The sequence below is a fragment of the Calidris pugnax genome, unplaced genomic scaffold (assembly GCF_001431845.1).
Source record: "Calidris pugnax isolate Ruff unplaced genomic scaffold, ASM143184v1 scaffold145, whole genome shotgun sequence".
NCBI classification, from domain to species: domain Eukaryota; kingdom Metazoa; phylum Chordata; class Aves; order Charadriiformes; family Scolopacidae; genus Calidris; species Calidris pugnax.
The window spans coordinates 865,618-886,801 of NW_015090939.1; the positions used below are offsets into that span (position 1 = coordinate 865,618).

At 48.6% G+C, this 21,184-nt stretch overlaps 1 protein-coding gene across 1 annotated transcript in view; it reads left to right on the forward strand.

Annotated features, from left to right (window-relative positions):
• Positions 1-15,196, forward strand: part of APLP2 (amyloid beta (A4) precursor-like protein 2) — a 54,060-nt gene extending 38,864 nt beyond the window's left edge. The window contains exons 11-18 of the mRNA XM_014951826.1: positions 414-542; positions 3,386-3,485; positions 4,026-4,196; positions 4,795-4,830; positions 7,588-7,670; positions 9,196-9,270; positions 10,133-10,288; positions 13,505-15,196. Of these exons, the coding sequence (XP_014807312.1) occupies positions 414-542; positions 3,386-3,485; positions 4,026-4,196; positions 4,795-4,830; positions 7,588-7,670; positions 9,196-9,270; positions 10,133-10,288; positions 13,505-13,606 (852 nt within the window). The 3' untranslated portion in view covers positions 13,607-15,196. The remainder of the gene's footprint in view (positions 1-413; positions 543-3,385; positions 3,486-4,025; positions 4,197-4,794; positions 4,831-7,587; positions 7,671-9,195; positions 9,271-10,132; positions 10,289-13,504) is intronic.
• Positions 15,197-21,184: the final 5,988 nt, after the last annotated feature.

Sequence of the window (21,184 nt, forward strand, 5' to 3'; positions counted from 1 at the left end):
CCCAAACTGGACACAGTACTCGAGGTGAGGCCTCACCAGTGCCCAGTACAGGGGGACAATCACCTCTCGGGCCCTACTCCCCACGCTGTTCCTGACACAGGCCAGGATGCTGGTGGCCTTCTTGGCCACCTGGGCACACTGCTGGCTCCTGTTCAGCCCACAGGCCACCAACACCCCCAGGTCCTTTTCTGCCAGGCAGCTCCAGCCCCTCTGCCCCCAGCCTGGAGCGCTGCAGGGGGTTGTTGTTTAGTGTTCTGAGTCAGACTTAATTCAGAAAGAAAATATCTGAGGTTAACGCAGGTGATTGATCTGTCCAGTAACAAAGCGGGCTCAGGGCTGAAGTGCTGCGTTTCAGCTGTGAATTTTATTGGAATTGAATGGGTTTGAACTCTTCCCCTCCTCAAACCCCACAGCCCCACCGCATCCTGCAGGCTCTGAAGCGCTACGTTCGTGCCGAGAACAAGGACCGGCTGCACACCATCCGCCACTACCAGCACGTCCTGGCAGTTGACCCAGAAAAGGCTGCACAGATGAAATCTCAGGTATTAAGAACATTTCTATCAAGGGAGGCATTGTTACCCAGCTCTGGAAGCCGCGCGTCAAGTCCTCATGCTAATTTTGCTGGGTACTATAGCAACTTGTCATCCTTGTGCAGCGAGCTCTGTTCTGGGTGCCTGTTGCCTGTCACCAGATACACTCTCTGTACCAGTTTCACAGAATGATATGGTGTTGGAAGGGACCTCTGGAGATCATCCAGTCCAACCCCCTGCCAGAGCAGGGTCACCCAGAGCAGGTCCCACAGGAACGTGTCCAGGTGGGGTTTGAATGGTCTCCTTCCAGAGAAGGAGACTCCACCACCTCCCTGGGCAGCCTCTGCCAGGGCTCTGCCACCCTCACAGGAAAGAAGTTCCTCCTCATGTTTTGGTGGAACTTCTTCTATTCAAATTTGTGCTCGTTTCCTCTTGTCCTGTCCCTGGGCACCACTGAAAAAAGCCTGGCCCCATCCTCCTGACACCCACCCTTGAAGTATTTATAGCTGTTGATCAGATCCCCCCTCAGCTTTCTCTTCTCCAGACTAAAAGCCCCAAGTCCCTCAGCCTCTCCTCATAAGGGAGATGCTCCAGGCCCCTCATCATCTCTGTAGCCTCTGCTGTCCCCTCTCCAGCAGTTCCCTGTCCTTCTGGAACTGGGGAGCCCAGAACTGGTCCCAGTGCTCCAGCTGGGGCCTCCCCAGGGCAGAGCAGAGGGGCAGGATGACCTCCCTCCACCTGCTGCTCACACTCTTCCTGATGCCCCCCAGGATGCCCTTGGCCTTCTTGGCCACCAGGGCCCATTGCTGGCTCCTGGGCATCCTGTTGGCCACCTGGATTTTCCTTGTGTTAAAAATTGAAACGCTGATTTTTGTCATGAATTATTGTTGGTCTAGGGATTTAGAACCAGTTTGGTATCATTTTTGTGGTTTTTTTGTTAGACACCCATGAAATGATTTGCTGGATGTATCATTTTTGCATATTTTTTTTGTTGTTAGACACCCATGAAATGATTTGCTGGAACTTGGTTGTCCTTGAACAGGCTTCCTCACTTCTTTCAAGACCTCGTGTCTCTGTGTTCCTTTCATTATCCTTGTTCTTCACAATGCCTGTGTTTTGGGTTTGTGGCAATTCTCGTGTGCCTCTGCAGAGTTATTGCCTTGTTTCCAAAGAATAATACATAGCCCTTGCCAAGCTTTTGTTGGCTTTATTAGAAAATGTGTTTTGATGAGTTTATTGTGTGCTGTTGGAATGTATTTTACTTCTGAATAGCCACAAAGTCATTTTCCTTCTGCTGGGTAGTGTATGTGAACGTGCTGCTTCAAGTGGATATCAAACCTGGCCATTGTACTTCCAAGAGTAGCTGCAGATATTCCACAAATCTTTTTAATTATGTCCTGATACTTGTTTTTACAACCCACTTTTAAAATGGCGAAAAGCTTAGGATTTAAATTAAGTTCTTAACACTGAAAGGTCTGCTCGTAGGGATTTTTATTTTTCACAAGTTCAGAGAGAAGCAGAGAGAACTGACTCTCAGGTCACAGCTGGAGGAATGAAATCTGTTACCAGTCTCAGTTTACTGGGGGAAAGATGCTTTATTTCTTGTCTGTATAACCTTTAGGTGGAAATACTGTGGTTTAAGGGCCAGGCAGGGACTGGAGCCTGTTACTGTCACCTCGGAGCAGCGTTGCCCTGATTTTCTAGAATCAAACCTTGGAGGTGCCTGTTCCCCTGGGTTTCAGGTTGTTTCTGGGTGCTATGGATGTACCTTCAGCTCTTGTCTCTCCTGCCACTGGTTCTGTGGTTCTTCTTACGCTCAGGCAGACGGGGGAGAGATTGTGGTATTTACAAGCTTGGCTGGTGATGATGTGGAATGTGTGGTAGTGTTTTCAGAGACAGCTTTAGCACATCAAGCCCCGTCCACCCTGACCCTTTGTTCTGATGCTGCCAAAGCCCAAGAGGGAGGAGTGTGTGAACTGTGTTCTTAAGCTAAAACCTAAACAGTCCTTTAATTCATTCTGAAGGCTGCAGTGTCAACAGATCGACATAGGAGGGATGTGGGTGGTACAGTTCAATTTCCATTCCCTTTACTTTTCAGATGCACTTTAAGCTCCTCAATCGATTCCCTTGATTGACAAGCTGCCACATGTAAAATTAAATTGCTTTCATCCTTGCTCTGAAAGGTCAGGTACACGTCAGGCTGTAAAACGGGACCGTTCACCTCCTTAGCTCTTTTCCAACATTTTGCCCGTCCACATAAATGTTTTTCTTTGGTCTGCAATAATCCCTGATTATGCAGCACCCTCTTCAGGTCAGGCTTGACTTCACCAGTGAATTTAATATGCTGGGGAAGAGGGATTTGAGGTTGCGTAGAGCTTGAATTTATTTCTCAACCGAAAGGGAGAACGCTGTCACCAGTGGGTGGGTACAGTGGGTGTAAGACAAATGTAATGCCACTGTTGTTCTGAAAGGCACCTTTGTTCTGATAAATAATATTGTCTGCTCCCTTCCCTGTGTATCTATCCTAGTAGGCAGGACTGATAATCCATTTAATAAAGCATTTGCTTGTAGCTGCTGCAGGAAATGAATTATGACCGTATCTGGCATATGGGAAACACCAGCAGAGAGCTGGTGAGGAGAGCTGGCTGAGTCCTCCCTCCCACCCCCAGCTGCTCCCAGAAGACTGAGAGCCCTGTAAAATGGCCAATTCCAGTGTTAAAAACCATCACTTGGTGAACTGGACTAGGTGGACCTGTGTCCCAGTCTGTTGTCCATCGTGGCAGACCCACCACTATGTGTTTTGTTGACCGAGTGACGGTCCTCTCCTCTTCCAACACGCTCTGGTACATTTGCAGGTGATGACACATCTCCATGTGATCGAGGAGCGGATGAATCAAAGCTTGTCTCTGCTCTACAAGGTGCCATATGTGGCTGAGGAAATCCAGGATGAGATTGGTGAGTGGCTCTGTGCCAGCTCCTGTGCCACCGTGTTAGACTAGGAGCTTTTATATCACATGAAGTGGGCTCCAGAGAGACTGCTGTCTTCTTTGAGGGGATGCTCTCAACAACAAGCATTTGGGCTTAGGTATCTCAGGGCGTGTATTCTCTGGGGTTTGTAACACAACCAGCCAGAATAGCTTGTTCCACTGTCCATTTGAAAAGAAGTCAACAAAGCAAAGCTCTCTCTCTTGAAGGGAGATGAGACAGACTCGTGAAAATAAGCAGATGCTTTCCCGCTTTGTAGGAGGTTAATCCCATTTTGCCAAAACCTCTTGCCACATCAAACCTCTCGGCCCTTATTTGTATTTGTAGCCAAGGCCTTGACTGAGAATTCCAGATGAAACATCAGAGCCTGCAAGATCAGATAACCTGGCAGAGCCCCGAGCAGTGTTCCCCTGCAGCCCGGCCTCGGCTCTAGGTTCAAACCATCTGCCCCTTTCTCTTCCTGCCAGGCTTCACGCAGCTTCTGTAACAATTTCCTCTTCTTCCTTTCAGATGAGCTGCTTCAGGAGCAACGTGCTGACATGGATCAGTTCACCTCCTCCATTTCTGAATCCCAGGTGGATGTCAGGGTCAGCTCCGAGGAGAGCGAAGAAATTCCCCTGGAGGGCAAACCTTTCCGTCCCTTCCAGGTGAAAACCTTCCCGGCCTTGTCTGAAAGCGAAGGTACGTGGAACTGAAATTTGCCTTCACTGGTTTTACAAAATGTAACCTCAACTCGGTGGCACAGAAAGCTCCATCCCTTTTTTAAGGCTGATTGAAGAGTAACACGGTCCCCCCAGCAGCACCCCTCAGACTCAGTCCACTGGAAAGAGGCAATACCCTAATAATTTGCCCTGAGCTGCTGTCTTGATTTTTCCAGTTCTTCTCTCGGCCAGATTGTTTCATCTCTTTCCATTTTGCAGGGAGTGTTAGATTTTTTTCCTGTGTGGCTTGACTCTGGAATTGATTTTCAGTCTTTAACCAAAGCACTCTCATGTAATGTTAAGTCTTTGTGCCGTGACCTGCTGAAAGGCTGCAGGAATTCTCTTGATTTCTTTCAAAAATAGATATCTGTATTTTTTTGGTATCATTGGGTGTTGACAGCTGGTGTGTGCGTGCGTATTTATTTTTAAAATGCTTGAATAGAGTCCTGAGCTTAAAGAAAGCTGTAGACTAAAAGCTTTTCCCAGGGTCTGAGTCAGAAATCATGCGCAAACCTTTTTTCCTTTCTCTCTTAATCTCCTTTCTCTGCTATTTTTGTTTTTGTTTTCCCTCCTGCTAGATCCTCAGCCGGATTTGTACCATCCAATGAAAAAAGGTTGGTTCTAAGCTGCTCCCTCACAGTGCTTTCGATCACTCTCCTACCTTCTCAGTGTGTTTGGTAGCTTCGTTTTAGTTCCATTATCACCTTTATTTTCATTTCCCTGCTCTCATTTAGATCAGTAACTGTCGATTTTGCTTGTTTAGGCCTAGTGTTAAAGAAATGAGTTGGTCTGAGCATCTGATTGTGTGTGTTCCTCTCTGATGGGCTCACGAGGTGTCTCGGAGAGCGTGGAGTAGCTTCATGGCTCTCAAAAAACGTGGGCCTACACGTCTGCATCTCCTTCCACACTTCTCAAAATAAACCTTGCAGTGCTGGTGGGGAATGGTCCAGAGGTTCTTCTGCCTGTGGTGGAATCTGTCCTTACCTCCTGATGGCAAACGAGGAACGAGAGCCCTACAGCAGACACAGGCTGTGTTTCCTGGCTAAATGTCTTCCTAGAGATTACAGAACGTGGCTGGTCTGGGACAGATAAATTAGGAGCTTCCTTCTTTGTGTTTGTGAGGAGCTTCCTTCTTTGTGTTCTCCTGGGCATCACCTTTCCACACGTAGCATCTCTCCATGCTAGCGACGTCCTTTGTGCTTGTCCATTTCTCCTTCAGCTCGTTGGTAATTCTGCAGTAACTTGGTTCTTGCTTAAAAAGGGGCTGTCAGGGCTTTAAGAGTGACATAGAAATATTGGCATTAAATGAAATTCTCTGCTGCCTGTCTCAGGTAGAGATCAGGCCTGGCTGATCCCACACACCTGGTTCCTGAAGTAAAAATGGAAGGCTAATTCTTAAAACGCTCTTGCAGGGCACGTGCTCTGTGTGGGGAGTAAACCCAGACTTTTAATCTGCCTTTGGTTCCCAATAGGTTGTGCAGAATCTCAAAGGAGAGCAAAGGATTTTGTTAATAACCATTTCATATGAACACAAATAGTTTTGTAACGTGGGGAAGGCCAGATAGCGTGAAACTGTTCTCATTATCAGCCTTTCTCTGCAAATGTAAGTCACCTTCATCCCTCTTGCAGAAGAGTGTACGGCTAATTCAGAGTACTGGCTGCTCTGGAAAGAATTAGGACAGCCTTTAGTTTGAAATTATTTTAATTTATATTCTTTTTGGACAGCTGCTTTGACTTAAAGGTGATAAATACAGGCTGGTTCTCTCCGTTTGGGTAAACGGAGGAGTTTCTGATGGCTCGGGGACAAGTTTATATCCTGTGCTTGCTCCTTCTCTCCCTTCCCTTTTTATTTCACAAGAGTTGATAGGGAGTTTGGGGGTTTTTTTGTGCGTGTGTGTGTGGTTTTTTCCCTGGGAAGTATATAACTGGGTCAGTTATTTGGTCCAGCACTCTGGCAAATAGCAAAGCCAAGCTCCCAGCCCTGGAGAACTACGCTACGTTGGCTCCTGAGAATTGAATAAAGCAGCCACGGGCCAAAAGCTGACACAGGAGTTCTCTGAAAAAAAACTATTTGTGGCGAATCTCTCCAGAAAAGCCCCATCATTGACTTTAACAATAACACGACCCGCTTCGACAGCTGTGAAAAGTCAGACTGGCCGTCTTGGCCGTGCCTGGAATCTGATTACTGTCTCCAAAGGAAAAAAAGGGATGCACTAAAACCCGAGATGCTCCTTTTGGGAGGAGGTGGAGTGAAACATTTAGTTTCCTTGGCGTTTTCAGGCAGTAAAAGCTTGGGGCTGTAAAAACTTGCCTGGGAGCCAACTCCTTGCATCTCATCAAAGGCCACGCTGCCGGTTTCGGCAGGGGTTGACATGATGTCTTAGGGAATCTGCGAGCTCAGCAGCTGGTGGGGAGGTGTGTGGGATCACCAGCAAAGTGGGAAGTGCTGTGGTAACGTTTCCCCCACCTCATGCTCCTTGTTGGAGAGACCCTGCTGTAGGTTTGAGGCTTTGCTGTCCTCCTGCTTTGCATCAGGGAGGCATTGGTGGTGTGAAGGGTGTTACGTTGTCCCTACTGATAATGGAAAACTGGTGTTCTCCTAACTGGCTGTTGTGTTAGGTCTGTGCATTGTGCATCGGGCTCCTCTTATTGATCTAATCTATTTATAAAGGCTTCAGATCAAAACAGTTTATGCAGAACAGCCGCCTTCTGTTAATTGATATTCTTCTCTTGAGCCTCTGCTAGTTCCAGCCTAGAAAGGGGTGAGGGATGCTCCGCTACAAAGGCTGGTGTAGGTTTTTGCTCCTCCCTTGCCCTGGGATTTATTGTTTCTGGGCTCCTGCCAGAGAGGGGACGGCAGCTCATTACGGAGCCGTGCGGGGTGACCTTGAGATTCTCATTCCCGAGGCACTTGCTGATGTGCTCCATTTCCAAAGAACTGGGGATGCTGAGCGTGGGGTTGAGGAGAGGAGATGGGCACCTCCATCAGGAGGTGGCAGTGACCCGGGGTGACACGTGCAGGAAGGAACCACGCTCTCACAAAGTGTGTGTGACACGTTGCCTTTGGGCCTTCTCTAACAGCAGCACTTTAACAGTCTGGTATTTCTGGATTTACACTCCAGCCTGGGTTTTGGTGAGTGTTGTCTGCTCCTCTCATTGCCACCTCATTTCCTCTCATTAACAGAACCCCCCCTGATCACTCGTCACCGTAGCAATAGCTTGTGAGCTCCCCTTCTGACACAACAGCATGAAGACAGATTTAATAACCAGAGGTCCACGCGGTTAAACACGCTGGCCATGGAAGCTCTACCAAGAGTAGGAAGACCTTCCTAAATCTCCTAACGCTCCCTGCCTTGCTTTTTTTGGTGCAGGTTCTGGCATGACTGAGCTGGACGGGCTGATCGGCGCCGAGGAAAAAGTGATTAACAGCAAGAACAAAGTGGATGAAAATGTGGTGAGCCCTCCTCCACCTTTGTATTGTGTAAAGCGGAGCCTGCCGCGGACGCTAATTAATCGCGGTGGCTTATTTCCATCTCTCCTTCCTGCTTACAGAATGTCAGTGGATTCATTATCCATATGGTGTGGGGGAGGCAGTTTTCTGACTGTTGTAGGCTCTTAATACTGATTAGCATCAGAAGGGTGGGAGGGTGAGGGAAGGAGAGAGATCTAGATCTTTGGCAGTTCCATGCTGGAGAAACCTCTGATTTACCAGCTGCTTTCCTGAGCAGAGACCCTTGGATACACCTTTATTTTAGCTGGTAGCTTTGCTGTCTGAATGCACCAAATGCCAGTGCATTCCATCTGTCTTCCCACCCATTTTTCCTGGTGAGAAAGCTCTTGCCACCTCCTGAAGCTGCCAAAGAAAAGGACTTGGGGGTGTTGGTCAACTGTCGGCTGAACAGGAGCCAGCAGTGTGCCCAGGTGGCCAAGAAGGCCACCAGCATCCTGGCCTGTATCAGGAACAGCGTGGGGAGTAGGGCCTGAGAGGTGATTGTCCCCCTGTACTGGGCACTGGTGAGGCCTCACCTCGAGTTCTGTGTCCAGTTTTGGGCCCCCTACCATAAAAAAGACATCGAGGTGCTGGAGCGGGTCCAGAGAAGGGCAACAAAGATGGGGAGGGGTCTGGAGCACAAGTCTTCTGAGGAGAGGCTGAGGGAGCTGGGGTTATTCAGCCTGGAGAAGAGGAGGCTGAGGGGAGACCTTCTTGCTCTCTCCAACTCCCTGAAAGGAGAGTGTAGAGAGGTGGGGGTCGGTCTCTTTTCTCAAGTCACAGGTGACAGGACGAGAGGAAATGGCCTCAAGTTGCCCCAGGGGAGGTTCAGGCTGGATATTAGGAACAATTTTTTCCCTGAAAGGGTTCTCAGGCATTGGAATGGGCTGCCCAGGGAGGTGGTGGAGGCACCATCCCTGGAGGTGTTCAAAAGAGGGGTTGATGTAGTGCTGGGAGGTCTGGTTTAGTGATGATGCTCCTTGTTTGTTGTGTGGGTGTCTATTTTTGTCAGTTAGGTTGACGGTTGGACAAGATGATCTTTAAGGTCCCTTCCAACCTAGAAGATTCTGTGATTCTGTGAAGGTGAGCGACCCAGTAGGTGAAGAATTCACTAGGGCAGAGCAGCAGCCAGCTTGCCTCAGTTCCCTGGGTTTAAAAAAAAACAAAAGGAAAGTGGACTTTTTAGAGTTTCCTTTTAAAATTGTTTCAAGCCACAGGTTAGATCTGACACGACAGAAATGCTGTGTCCAAGGTTTTTGAGTTGAGTTATTAGTTTGAGGTTCCTGACCGTGGTGGTGGTTGCAGTACTGACCCCAGGGCCTTCAAAAGTCATAGAACATCTCATGCTGTTGGGAGCAGGGGAGAAGGTGGTAGGTGGATCTCAGCGTTGCTGGTGTTCATGAAAGGGTTCCTGTCTGCTCTCCTGTTCCTTCTCCCACTTTTTTTTGGATGGCTCCTTTCATAAAACACTTTTTGTGACTGTTTTCAGGTCATCGATGAAACCCTCGATGTGAAGGAAATGATTTTCAACGCGGAACGTGTGGGTGGGCTGGTGGACGAGCCGGTACGTACATGGCTAATGAGTCAGCTGAGTCATCAGCCAATTCCTGAAGCTGGATTTGGGTTCCTGTTACTGAATTCCAGGGATTTTGGTGCCTTGGCACCGCTCTGGCAGCTCACGCAGAGTGTCATGCAGCACAGAATTTCTCCATAAAGATAAAAACAGTAAACGCTTTTAGACCCTAACCTGATTTTTTTTTAGGGACAAAAGTATTTTGTGGGATGGGGAGTGGCTCGGTGCCTGTCCAGGATGTTTAAGTGGGGAAACAATTTTGTGTTCATTTATCCTTTTGGTGAGATATGGTTGGACTCGAGGATCCTTAGGGTCTCTTCCAACCTAGATGATTCTATGATTCTATGATTTAGAGGTGAGATATTTAGAGGTGAAGGATTTAGAGGTGAAATATCTACTCTCTCCGATCGTGTCTTGATACCACGGATGGTTGAGGGCCTTATTGGTGGGCACCTCTTAGGTTGGCATTTAGCCTCCCCTTGTTCTTCTTCCATCCAGGATAATGCCAACTCCCTCTGTGATTTATCTTTTTGGTGCGATATTTAGAGGTGAAGGATTTAGAGGTGAAATATCTACTCTCTCCGATCGTGTCTTGATACCACGGATGGTTGAGGGCCTTATTGGTGGGCACCTCTTAGGTTGGCATTTAGCCTCCCCTTGTTCTTCTTCCATCCAGGATAATGCCAACTCCCTCTGTGATTTATCTTTTTGGTGCGATATTTAGAGGTGAAGGATTTAGAGGTGAAATATCTACTCTCTCCGATCGTGTCTTGATACCACGGATGGTTGAGGGCCTTATTGGTGGGCACCTCTTAGGTTGGCATTTAGCATCCCCTTGTTTTCTTCCCTCCAGGATAATGACAACTCCCTCCGCGACGACTTCAGCTTCAGCAGCAGCGCCCTGATTGGTCTGTTGGTGATTGCTGTTGCCATAGCAACCGTGATAGTCATCAGCTTGGTGATGCTGAGGAAGAGGCAGTACGGGACCATCAGCCATGGGATTGTGGAGGTGAGAAACGACTCCCGCATCCCTCACCGAGGATGAAAATAGTCAAGCCTTGAATCACATGTCGTGTGTAGGGGGGAGAAGATGGCAGTAGCTGCCAAGCCATCAACTCTTCTGCTCCCAGCTCCATGGGACTTAACTCTGTAGCTGCTGACATCTTCATCCCCTCTTTATTAGCATGCAGGTACCAGTCATCGCCGTGCCACGCCAGGGCAAATATCTACACTCTCCGATCGTGTCTTGATACCACAGATGGTTGAGGACCTTATTGGTGGCCACCTCTTAGGTTGGCATTTAGCATCCCCTTGTTTTCTTCCCTCCAGGATAATGTCAACTCCCTCCGCGATTTATCTTTTTGGTGAGATATTTAGAGGTGAAATATCTAGAGGTGAAATATCTAGAGGTGAAGTATCTACACTCTCTGGTCGTGTCTTGATACCACGGATGGTTGAGGACCTTATTGGTGGCCACCTCTTAGGTTGGCATTTAGCATCCCCATGTTTTCTTCCCTCCAGGATAATGACAACTCCCTCCGCGACGACTTCAGCTTCAGCAGCAGCGCCCTGATTGGTCTGTTGGTGATTGCTGTTGCCATAGCAACCGTGATAGTCATCAGCTTGGTGATGCTGAGGAAGAGGCAGTACGGGACCATCAGCCATGGGATTGTGGAGGTGAGAAACGACTCCCGCATCCCTCACCGAGGATGAAAATAGTCAAGCCTTGAATCACATGTCGTGTGTAGGGGGGAGAAGCTGGCAGTAGCTGCCAAACCATCAACTGTTCTTCTCCCAGCTCCATGGGACTTAACTCTGTAGCTGCTGACATCTTCATCCCCTCTTTATTAGCATGCAGGTAGCAGTCATCGCCGTGCCGTGCTGGGATCTGTCACTTCACACTTGTCACAAGGAATTCAATTAGGCTTCCCTGTCTGGCTGAGGATAGGATTTAGCAGTAAATGAGCTTTTCAGGGGATATCTTTAGCAGGGGAGTAAGTCAGTCAGTCAATCCGGAGCGATTTGTCCTCCCAACTAATGGAACAAGTATTTAGACGCGGAGAAGCGGTTCCTTCTTCTTCCTCCTGCCTCCAACAGGCACGTTTCTAATGACAGCTTAATGGAGTCTGCACAAAGCTGCTGCTCCCCTTTGCCCAACCCATGTGTGCAATCATAACAACCTCCTTAATGAGAGAAGTGGGTCCTAAATTTGTAATGCTAGCTAATTAGAGGTTCAGCCTGGAGAAGGGAAGGCTCAAGGGAGACCTTAGAGACCCTTCCAGTCCCTCAAGGGGCTCCAGGAGAGATGGGGAGGGACTCTTGGTCAGGGAGGGGAGCCACAGGAGGAGGAAGGGTTTGACCCTGAAAGAGGGGAGATGGAGATGAGATGTGGGGAAGAACTTCTTGGTTTGAGGGTGGGGAGAGCCTGGAATAGAAGCTGTGGCTGCCCCATCCCTGGAGGGGTTCAAGGGCAGGTTGGAGGGGGCTTGGAGCAACCTGGTGTGGTGGGAGGTGTCCCTGCCCAGGGCAGGGGGTGGCGAGGGTGGGGAGAGCCTGGCCCAGGTTGCCCAGAGAAGCTGTGGCTGCCCCATCCCTGGAGGGGTTCAAGGGCAGGTTGGAGGGGGCTTGGAGCAACCTGGTGTGGTGGGAGGTGTCCTTGCCCAGGGCAGGGGGTGGGACTCAGTGGTTTTCAAGGCCCCTTCCAACCCAAACCATGCTGAGAAGCGGTTCCTTCTTCTTCCTCCTGCCTCCAACAGGCACGTTTCTAATGACAGCTTAATGGAGTCTGCACAAAGCTGCTGCTCCCCTTTGCCCAACCCATGTGTGCAATCATAACAACCTCCTTAATGAGAGAAGTGGGTCCTAAATTTGTAATGCTAGCTAATTAGAGGTTCAGCCTGGAGAAGGGAAGGCACAAGGGAGACCTTAGAGACCCTTCCAGTCCCTCAAGGGGCTCCAGGAGAGATGGGGAGGGACTCTTGGTCAGGGAGGGGAGCCCTAGGAGGAGGGGGAAGGGTTTGACCCTGAAAGAGGGGAGATGGAGATGAGATGTGGGGAAGAACTTCTTGGTTTGAGGGTGGGGAGAGCCTGGAATAGAAGCTGAGATTGAGGTGAGATTTCAGGAAGAAATTTTTCACTCTCTGGGTGGTGAGACCCTGGAATAGTGGCCTTCCAACATCAGAAGGGGGCCTACAAGAAAGCTGGGGAGGGACTTTTTACGAGCACATGTAGAGATAGGATGAGGGGGAAGGGTTTGACACTGAAAGAGGGGAGATTGAGATGAAATGTTGGGAAGAACTTGTTTGGTGTGAGGGTGGGGAGAGCCTGGCCCAGGTTGCCCAGAGAAGCTGTGGCTGCCCCATCCCTGGAGGGGTTCAAGGGCAGGTTGGAGGGGGCTTGGAGCAACCTGGTGTGGTGGGAGGTGTCCTTGCCCAGGGCAGGGGGTGGGACTCAGTGGTTTTCAAGGCCCCTTCCAACCCAAACCATGCAATGATTCTATGATTTTCTGGGGCCAATAGCTTTCTGCTGGGGGTTGTGATCCCCTCTGGCTGGGTGGGAGGTGTGAGCCATCCCTCCTCTGCTCGCTCCTCCTGCTGTCCTTGCCTCACTCCTACATCTCCATGATGACCTTCAAGGTCCCTTCCAACCCAGACCATTCTGTGACTCTATGATTCTATGGTTGAGGACACCAAACACATGCTGCCCCTGTTTCTCCAGGACCCACCACTGCTCCATTCTCCCTTGACTCTTGGTCAGGGAGGGGAGCCCTAGGAGGAGGAGGAAGGGTTTGACCCTGAAAGAGGGGAGATGGAGATGAGATGTGGGGAAGAACTTCTTGGTTTGAGGGTGGGGAGAGCCTGGAATAGAAGCTGTGGCTGCCCCATCCCTGGAGGGGTTCAAGGGCAGGTTGGAGGGGGCTTGGAGCAACCTGGTGTGGTGGGAGGTGTCCCTGCCCAGGGCAGGGGGTGGCACTGGATGGTCTCTAAGGTCCCTTCCAACCCAAACCACTCTATGAGAACATCCCCAAAGAGGCAAGGGCAGGCAGTAGGTGTTACCACCCGATGGAGAAACTCTATTAAGCAAATTTTTGTTTCTGAGTTACCTTTTTTGATCCCGTTTGCTGCTTGCTGTGGTATTTATCCACCATTTGTCTGTTGGGCTCTTGTTGCTATGAAATGAGGCCTACAAGTACCTCCTTTGACCCGTGACTCTGGTCTCTCTAAAGGTTGACCCCATGCTTACCCCAGAAGAGAGGCATCTGAGCAAGATGCAGAACCACGGCTACGAGAACCCCACCTACAAATACCTGGAGCAGATGCAGATATAAAAGAGATGAAGATAGAAGAGCCCTGGCCAGGAAGGACACAGGGCAGAGGGCCAAAGCGGTCCAGCGTTTTGGATCAACTACTGACCAACAGTTGCTTTGAGAGGACTTCATCTTACATTCAGAACTCCTGGATCATTAAGACTATAATTACTACTGTAGAGTTGCAATTTCCATTCTTTTAAATGGGTGAAGAAATGATAATATAACAATATGATATATAAATCTCCTTAAATGGGAAAAAAAAATGGATCTATTGCAGATATTTGACTGAGATGTAGTTTTCTTTTTTTTTTTTTTTAAATAATCTGAAAAAATACCAGTTCTGTTGTACTGTTGTCTGATACAAGCTTCTATATATATATAAAATGGAAAATGTTGATTTTATTTCTGATAGACCACCTGTATATTGAGGGTCGTTTGTACCAGCCCGCCTTGTAAAAAGGAGACAGTTGTGGCTCTTCAGTCAGTTTGGCTTTTATATATAAAGCAGTATTCTTTTTTTTTTTCCTTTTTTCTTTTTTTTTTTAATTTTTTTTTTTTTCAAATGAACTTCACTGGGAGTTGCAAAGAGATTAATTTAGGGATAGGAGCTATGACAGCCTAAAAGCAAGGAAGCAGTTGGGAATGGTAACTAACAAAAATCCTTATAATGAGAAAAAAAAAAAGAAAAAAAGGAAAAAAATTAAAAAAAAAGAGAAAAAAAAACCCCCATCCTCATCCGCCAGTGATGTGCACCCTGCTGCTTAGCAGTCTGGGCTCTAGGAATCAAGACTCCCTGGAGGCAAGGAGTTAAAAGGCTTCTAGCATCTCTGTTTATAGTTATCCTAGTGGAATGTTAGGACATGGTTTGTGCATACTGGGGGCTGCACATTCCCCTCCCACATTTCAGTTCCGCTCCAGCGTCGGAAGTCCCCGGTTATTGAATTTAAATCCTCCATTCTCAACCAGTTTCCTTCAGTCCTCACCTGGCATTAACAAAATCCCCCCTCTTGCTACTACTTCCTCATTTTCCCCAGCTCTCCTGCCTCACCCAGGGGGTAAGTAGAGATGAATTGCAGGGGTTATTTATTAAATTTTTTTTTTTTTTTTGACCCTCCGCGTCTCTTTCGGTGATGTCGGGCCATGGGCACAACTTTGGGTGTTTGCCCAGAAATGCCAAATCACTGCAATAATCAGTACTTTTTGGAGCTGATGAACGCGGAGTTGGTTTTTTTGGGTTGAAAACAGCAGTTGAGGTACCCCCGGGGAGGGTAAGAGAGGGGGGGTAAGTTGGGAAAGGGATGCTGCCTGCTTTAAGGGAAATGGGATGCAGAGGCCCCCAGAAGAACAAAAGAAGGGGTGTTGTTCCACTCACCATCATGTCTTTGTAATGCTTGTATAGTTGGTGTTAATGCTCACGGCTTTTTTAAATCTGGAGGTTCTGGTAACCTGTGGTGTATTTTTTCTATTTTTCCTGTGACTTTTATTTTTTTTTTTTCTTCCCCCTTCCGTGTCTCTTCCCACTATGCACAGATTTACCTGCAAACTCCTTAGTGTGGTCTGTGGGGAATGTACAAAGTTTAAACACATCAATAAACACTTTAACTTCCAGATGGTTTCTTCTCTTCATTCCCGGGTTGGCTTGAGTTTCTCTTTCCTCCCACCGTGTCCTCCTCAAACCTTCAGAGACCTTTCCCCACCTGTTTGTCCTCTCCTGGTAACGTAGAGTCCTACCTAAAGTCTTTTGTGGCAATTCCAGATCCTGCTGAGCTTTGTGGAGAGGAGGAGGAAGAGGAGGAAGGACAAAGAACCAACACCAGGACTCCTGAGTAGCATTACATCCTCCCACTGCAGCCATTAGACAGTGGAGCACAGGTCAGTTAGAGCTGGGGTGGCTGTAGAAGACCTCCCAACGGGTTCTGTGGACTTGTGTTGCCTACATCTCTTAGACAAAGGGATGGACAGAAGATGGTCTTCTGTAGAAGACCTCCCGACGGGTTCTGTGGGCCTGTGTTGCCCACACGTCTTAGACAAAGGGATGGACAGAAGAAAGGGGGCTGTAGGAAACGTTCACGTTCATGGATAAGAGGGCAAAGAAGAAGACAGGCCTCAGTGACACAGTTGTCCATTGTGGATGGGTGGATCTGAAGTTCTTTGGAGACGTCAACTCCCCAGGGCCAACAACAGTTGGCCAACTGTTGTGGTGTTTACTGTGTCACTGCTCTGGTTTTGTTTTCCAAAGGGAAATGACTGGAGTGGTTTAACCTTCTCTTCCAGAAGAGCCTGTGAAGTTGTCTCTGCTTCTCCATGTCCTTCCTCTCCCATTTCCCTTCTTCGAAGCGTGACCTCCAACTCAGATTCCTCCTCTCTCACCTCTTGGTGATGCAACCAGAGAGTCCTTGCTCCCTGGTTTAGGAGGTCAAGAGAGAGAAATTAATCTTCCTTCCCCTTGATCCGAGCATCCTGTGTCCTGTTTCTCCTTCAACGTGGGCTCCTTGGTTCCACTGGAGCTTCCCCGTTCTGGTTAAATTATTCAGTCTCCGCAGGAAGGAACAGATGCTGGCCTAGAAAACGCCGTCTGTTGGCTTGTCACAACGACTCGGGGAAGAGTTTTGATTTCAAACTGTAAATTTAATTTAAATGATGCCAGGAGCCTCTCCTCGGTCCAAAGCTGCTTCTGGAACTGCCCCCTCAGGTGGGGTGACCTGAGAGAGAGAGAGAGACAGATGACGGAGGCTGCAGCTTGAATTTCCAGAATTGAATTTGGGTATTGGCTGCGGCTTGAATTTCCAGAATTGAATTTGGGTATTAGATTTTATTTTTTTTATTTTTTTTTTCCCCTTCCATAAATTCTATTAGTCCTCCCAGATAAATACATCAGCCTGGAATCAAAGTCTGTCAGTTCCATGCGCTGGGGGGTCGATTCTTTGTGATGGATTTTGATGGCTGCTTCTGAAAAGTAACGTTTTTCTGAAAAGTAACGTAAAAGACATTGAGGTGCTGGAGCGGGTCCAGAGAAGGGCAACAAAGCTGGTGAGGGGTCTGGAGCACAAGTCTTATGAGGAGAGGCTGAGGGAGCTGGGGTTATTCAGCCTGGAGAAGAGGAGGCTGAGGGGAGACCTTCTTGCTCTCTCCAACTCCCTGAATGGAGGGTGTAGAGAGGTGGGGGTCGGTCTCTTCTCTCAAGTCACAGGCGACAGGACGAGAGGAAATGGCCTCAAGTTGCTCCAGGGGAGGTTCAGGCTGGATATTAGGAACAATTTTTTCACTGAAAGGGTCATCAGACACTGGAATGGGCTGCCCAGGGAGGTGGTTGAGGCCCCATCCCTGGAGGTGTTCAAAAGAGGGGTTGATGTAGTGCTGGGAGGTCTGGTTTAGTGATGATGCTCCTTGTTTGTTGTGTGGGTGTCTATTTTTGTCAGTTAGGTTGATGGTTGGACAAGATGATCTTGAAGGTCCCTTCCAACCTAGAAGATTCTGTGATTCTGTTTGAAAGTATTTCCTTGGGAGATGGGCCCTAAGACATGTCCCAGAGGTTCCTGGTGTTGGTTTCATACGGCTTCTCCGAGGGGTAAGGAGTGGGGAAACCCTTCCCTGCACGTTCCTCAGTGGGGGGGTTTATTTTCCCAGCCTCTCTTGTCTTCCACATGGGAAGGAGCACTTATGGAGCCTGTTCTCCAGCAGAAGAGATGGAAGGTGCTTCTGAAGGAGTGGAGCCCGAAGACATGGTGGGGATGGCGGTGCCTTTCCCTCTGCTGCTCCATCAACAGGTAACATTAAACTGATGGAGCACCTGAAAACCAACACATGGGGGTGGTGGTGGCTGAGAAGCTCCACACGCCCCAGAATGTGGGTTGGCAGCTCAGCCCCACACATCCTGGGCTTCATCTCCAGCTCCATGGCCACCAGGGCCAGGAGACCCCCCCCCAGTGCTGCCTCCAGCTCTGGGGCCACCAGCAGCAGAAGGACATGGACCTGTTGGTGGGGCCAGAGGAGGCCACGGAGATGCTCCAAGAGCTGGAGGACAGGCTGAGAGAGTTTGGGGGGGTTCAGCCTGGAGAAGAGAAGGCTCCAGGGAGACCTTGGAGACCCTTCCAGTCCCTCAAGGGGCAGTATTTCCTTGGGAGATGGGCCCTAAGACATGTCCCAGAGGTTCCTGGTGTTGGTTTCATACGGCTTCTCCGAGGGGTAAGGAGTGGGGAAACCCTTCCCTGCACGTTCCTCAGTGGGGGGGTTTATTTTCCCAGCCTCTCTTGTCTTCCACATGGGAAGGAGCACTTATGGAGCCTGTTCTCCAGCAGAAGAGATGGAAGGTGCTTCTGAAGGAGTGGAGCCCGAAGACATGGTGGGGATGGCGGTGCCTTTCCCTCTGCTGCTCCATCAACAGGTAACATTAAACTGATGGAGCACCTGAAAACCAACACATGGGGGTGGTGGTGGCTGAGAAGCTCCACACGCCCCAGAATGTGGGTTGGCAGCTCAGCCCCACACATCCTGGGCTTCATCTCCAGCTCCATGGCCACCAGGGCCAGGAGACCCCCCCCCAGTGCTGCCTCCAGCTCTGGGGCCACCAGCAGCAGAAGGACATGGACCTGTTGGTGGGGCCAGAGGAGGCCACGGAGATGCTCCAAGAGCTGGAGGACAGGCTGAGAGAGTTTGGGGGGGTTCAGCCTGGAGAAGAGAAGGCTCCAGGGAGACCTTGGAGACCCTTCCAGTCCCTCAAGGGGCTCCAGGAGAGATGAGGAGGGACTCTGGATCAGGGAGGGGAGCGATGGAAAGAGGGAGAAGGGTTTGACACTGAAAGAGGGGAGAGAAGACATCAAGCAGTTGGGATAAATCATCTCCTACTTGGAAGCTTCTCCACTTACACCTGTGAATCACAGCCACAAGAGAAAACATACAGCAGTTCAAATAAAACTGTACCTGGTGAATCACAGCAACGAGAGAAAACATACAGCAGTTCAAATAAAACTTAAAAACATTGAATAAAAGCTTTCTCTCCAAACAAGACCAGACATGAGACCGTAACTCTCTACAGTACTTGTTCTAGCAAAAAATATAAAATATCAACCAGATTCTACAGAAGATGACTCAAGTAATACATGAGCTCACAAGGAGTCTCAGCCCCTGAGCTGAGACTCAATTAGGTAATTAATCAATTAGTTAGTTAAGCAAACTGCTACAGATGTGGCCCCAGGAACTAAGCTGTAAGTTCCTAAGCAGCCTTTTGGGGTTTTATTTTTCTATTTAAATCTAAATTTTACTTGTTTTACCTTCAGTCACTAAGAAAAAAACAGCAGCTGAGCTTTTTCCATTCTTCTCCCTTGGGTTCTCCCGGAAAGACAGGGAAGATGCCCAATTTTAGGTGGACTCCTCTTCTCTGGCTGCAGCTTCCAAAGGCTTCTGTGACAAAAAGTGCTGTTGCAGTGTTAATTTAAAGCAGAACTACAGTTCCACCCCCAGCAAAAGCTTCCCCTTCCTTCCACCCCCAACAAAAATATCGTTAAACAAACACACAAGTACTGCCCATGTGCCCAACACTACGAGATCCAAGATGAATATTTTTAATTTAAAGATAAAATAAGCTACATCAGTATCTGTGTAATAAGAGATTATTTTTTTTTTTTAGGATAAAACTTTCTATTTTGGTGATATGGCTGGTGCTCAAGCTGCAGTTAAGACCCAGACATCTCCTGCAAGGCCTTCACTTGAGCCATCCAAGAGCTTGTCCTTCAGACAAATCCAGGAGCTGGGTGGGTTTTGTCTATTGGGTTGCAACCAGAGTCTGCCAGTGGAAGAGGAAACACCACTTCCATCAGTTGCCAGTAGCCCACGGGTTGGTGGAACTCAAAACCCAACAAAACAGATCTGTTTTTCCACCTTTGCATCTCAGGGTACTCACCAGGTGCTGGAGGAGCTGAAGTGACGCGGAGAGTGGTGGTAGCACCTCATAGATTCATCTAGTTTGGAAGGGGCCTTTAAGATCATCTAGTCCAATCCTCAACCTAACCCTCAGAAATGGAACCAGACCTTCAGAAAGAGCCTTTCAACAGCCCAAGTGATCAGCACCCAGCCCTCACGGCAGTTTTGGACTCTTTGTGAAGTTTCACCTGCACCATCTTTTAGCAAAACCACCATCAGCAGATGAATGTCCCACCAGTCTCACTGCTGCTTCTATTTTACAAGTGAAATTTTGGATGAGATTTGAGTTATGCACACTCAGATGCATAAGAATGTACTGCTTACTGCTGCTATTTAAATCACTTGAGTTAATAGGCAAGGAATACATTAAAATTTAAAAAAAAAAACCCTCTAAAATTATAAGTTCTAGAAGAGAAAAGCGACCTAGAAAATCCAATTGTCCTCTGAACGGCAATCGCACTAAGTTTGGAAAGCAAATTTGCTAATTAAACTGAAACAGGGGGTTTCAGCAGTGCTTAAAGTGCTAATTTCAGCTCCTCATTAAACCCTGAGTCTCCAGCACCTCTCTCAGCAAGACCAACGAGAAGTTTTTCCACCCAGAGCCTGGAGACCACTTGGGCTCTTCCAGCAGCACCTTTCCAGCTGCTCCCAAGAAGCTTCTCCTCCCTCCAGCAGCACCAAGAGGGTTCCCCCCAAATCACACCTCGTGCTCTCTCCAGCCATTCCACCTCAGGCTTTCATGGCCGGTTCCTGGCATTTGCCAGCAGCCAGGAATTTGTGGAAAAAGGGGAAAACGTCCATCCTTCCCCCTTTTCAGTGGTCTTCTCATAGCCCTTCACCACCTCCTGATGTAAATCTGGAAGCACCAGGGTCTCCATCCCTCCCAAACACCTCAGCTCGGGGTTCCTCAATCGGTTCCTCAATCAATTCCTTCATGTCATTGTCCAGCAGAAAGTATTTGCCATTAAAACCACTATTTTTAACATTTCTGTACACTAGTGGTCAGGAAACAAAGATAAAATTCAGGTGAGTACTACCTGAGCTCCTGCAGAACCAGTTGGTTAAACGTTAACAGCTCGTTAACGTGCAGATCAGCAGAGACCTGGCAACACTTTCTGGCCAAGGTGCTTCCAGGGGTAGATGGCAGCCCACCAGACATCCCGGACTAGGGGAAAAAAATGATAAAAATTAGAAAAAACCGTGGAGGGGTCAGGATGGCAACGGAGAGGGGTGTCCCAGCTCTGTGCTCTCACCCTGTTTCAGTGTCACCCGTGTCTGTCCATAGCGTGGCCATCAATGGTTTTGGGTGGAGAGCACCAGCTTTTCTGATCAATAACTCCTCGCCGCATCGATGAGTTTTATTGCCCACCGGTTTAAATGGGAATAGAGCACTTTAGGTTAAAGGGGGTATCAGTCCCACACGCTCCAAAACTGCTCCACAAAGGCAATTACAGCCACAATAATCTCATTTCTACATTATTGACCCAATGAACATGAGTCATGTCTCGGGTATGAGGCACCTCCATCACCCAACCAAACGACAGGTCATTTTGTGTGCCCTGTTCAAAAGAAAACCCCGTGTTTTAGCTCAGAATCATAGAATCATAGAATGGTTTGGGTTGGAAAGGACCTCAAAGGTCATCTAGTTCCAACCCCCCTGCCCTGGGCAGGGACACC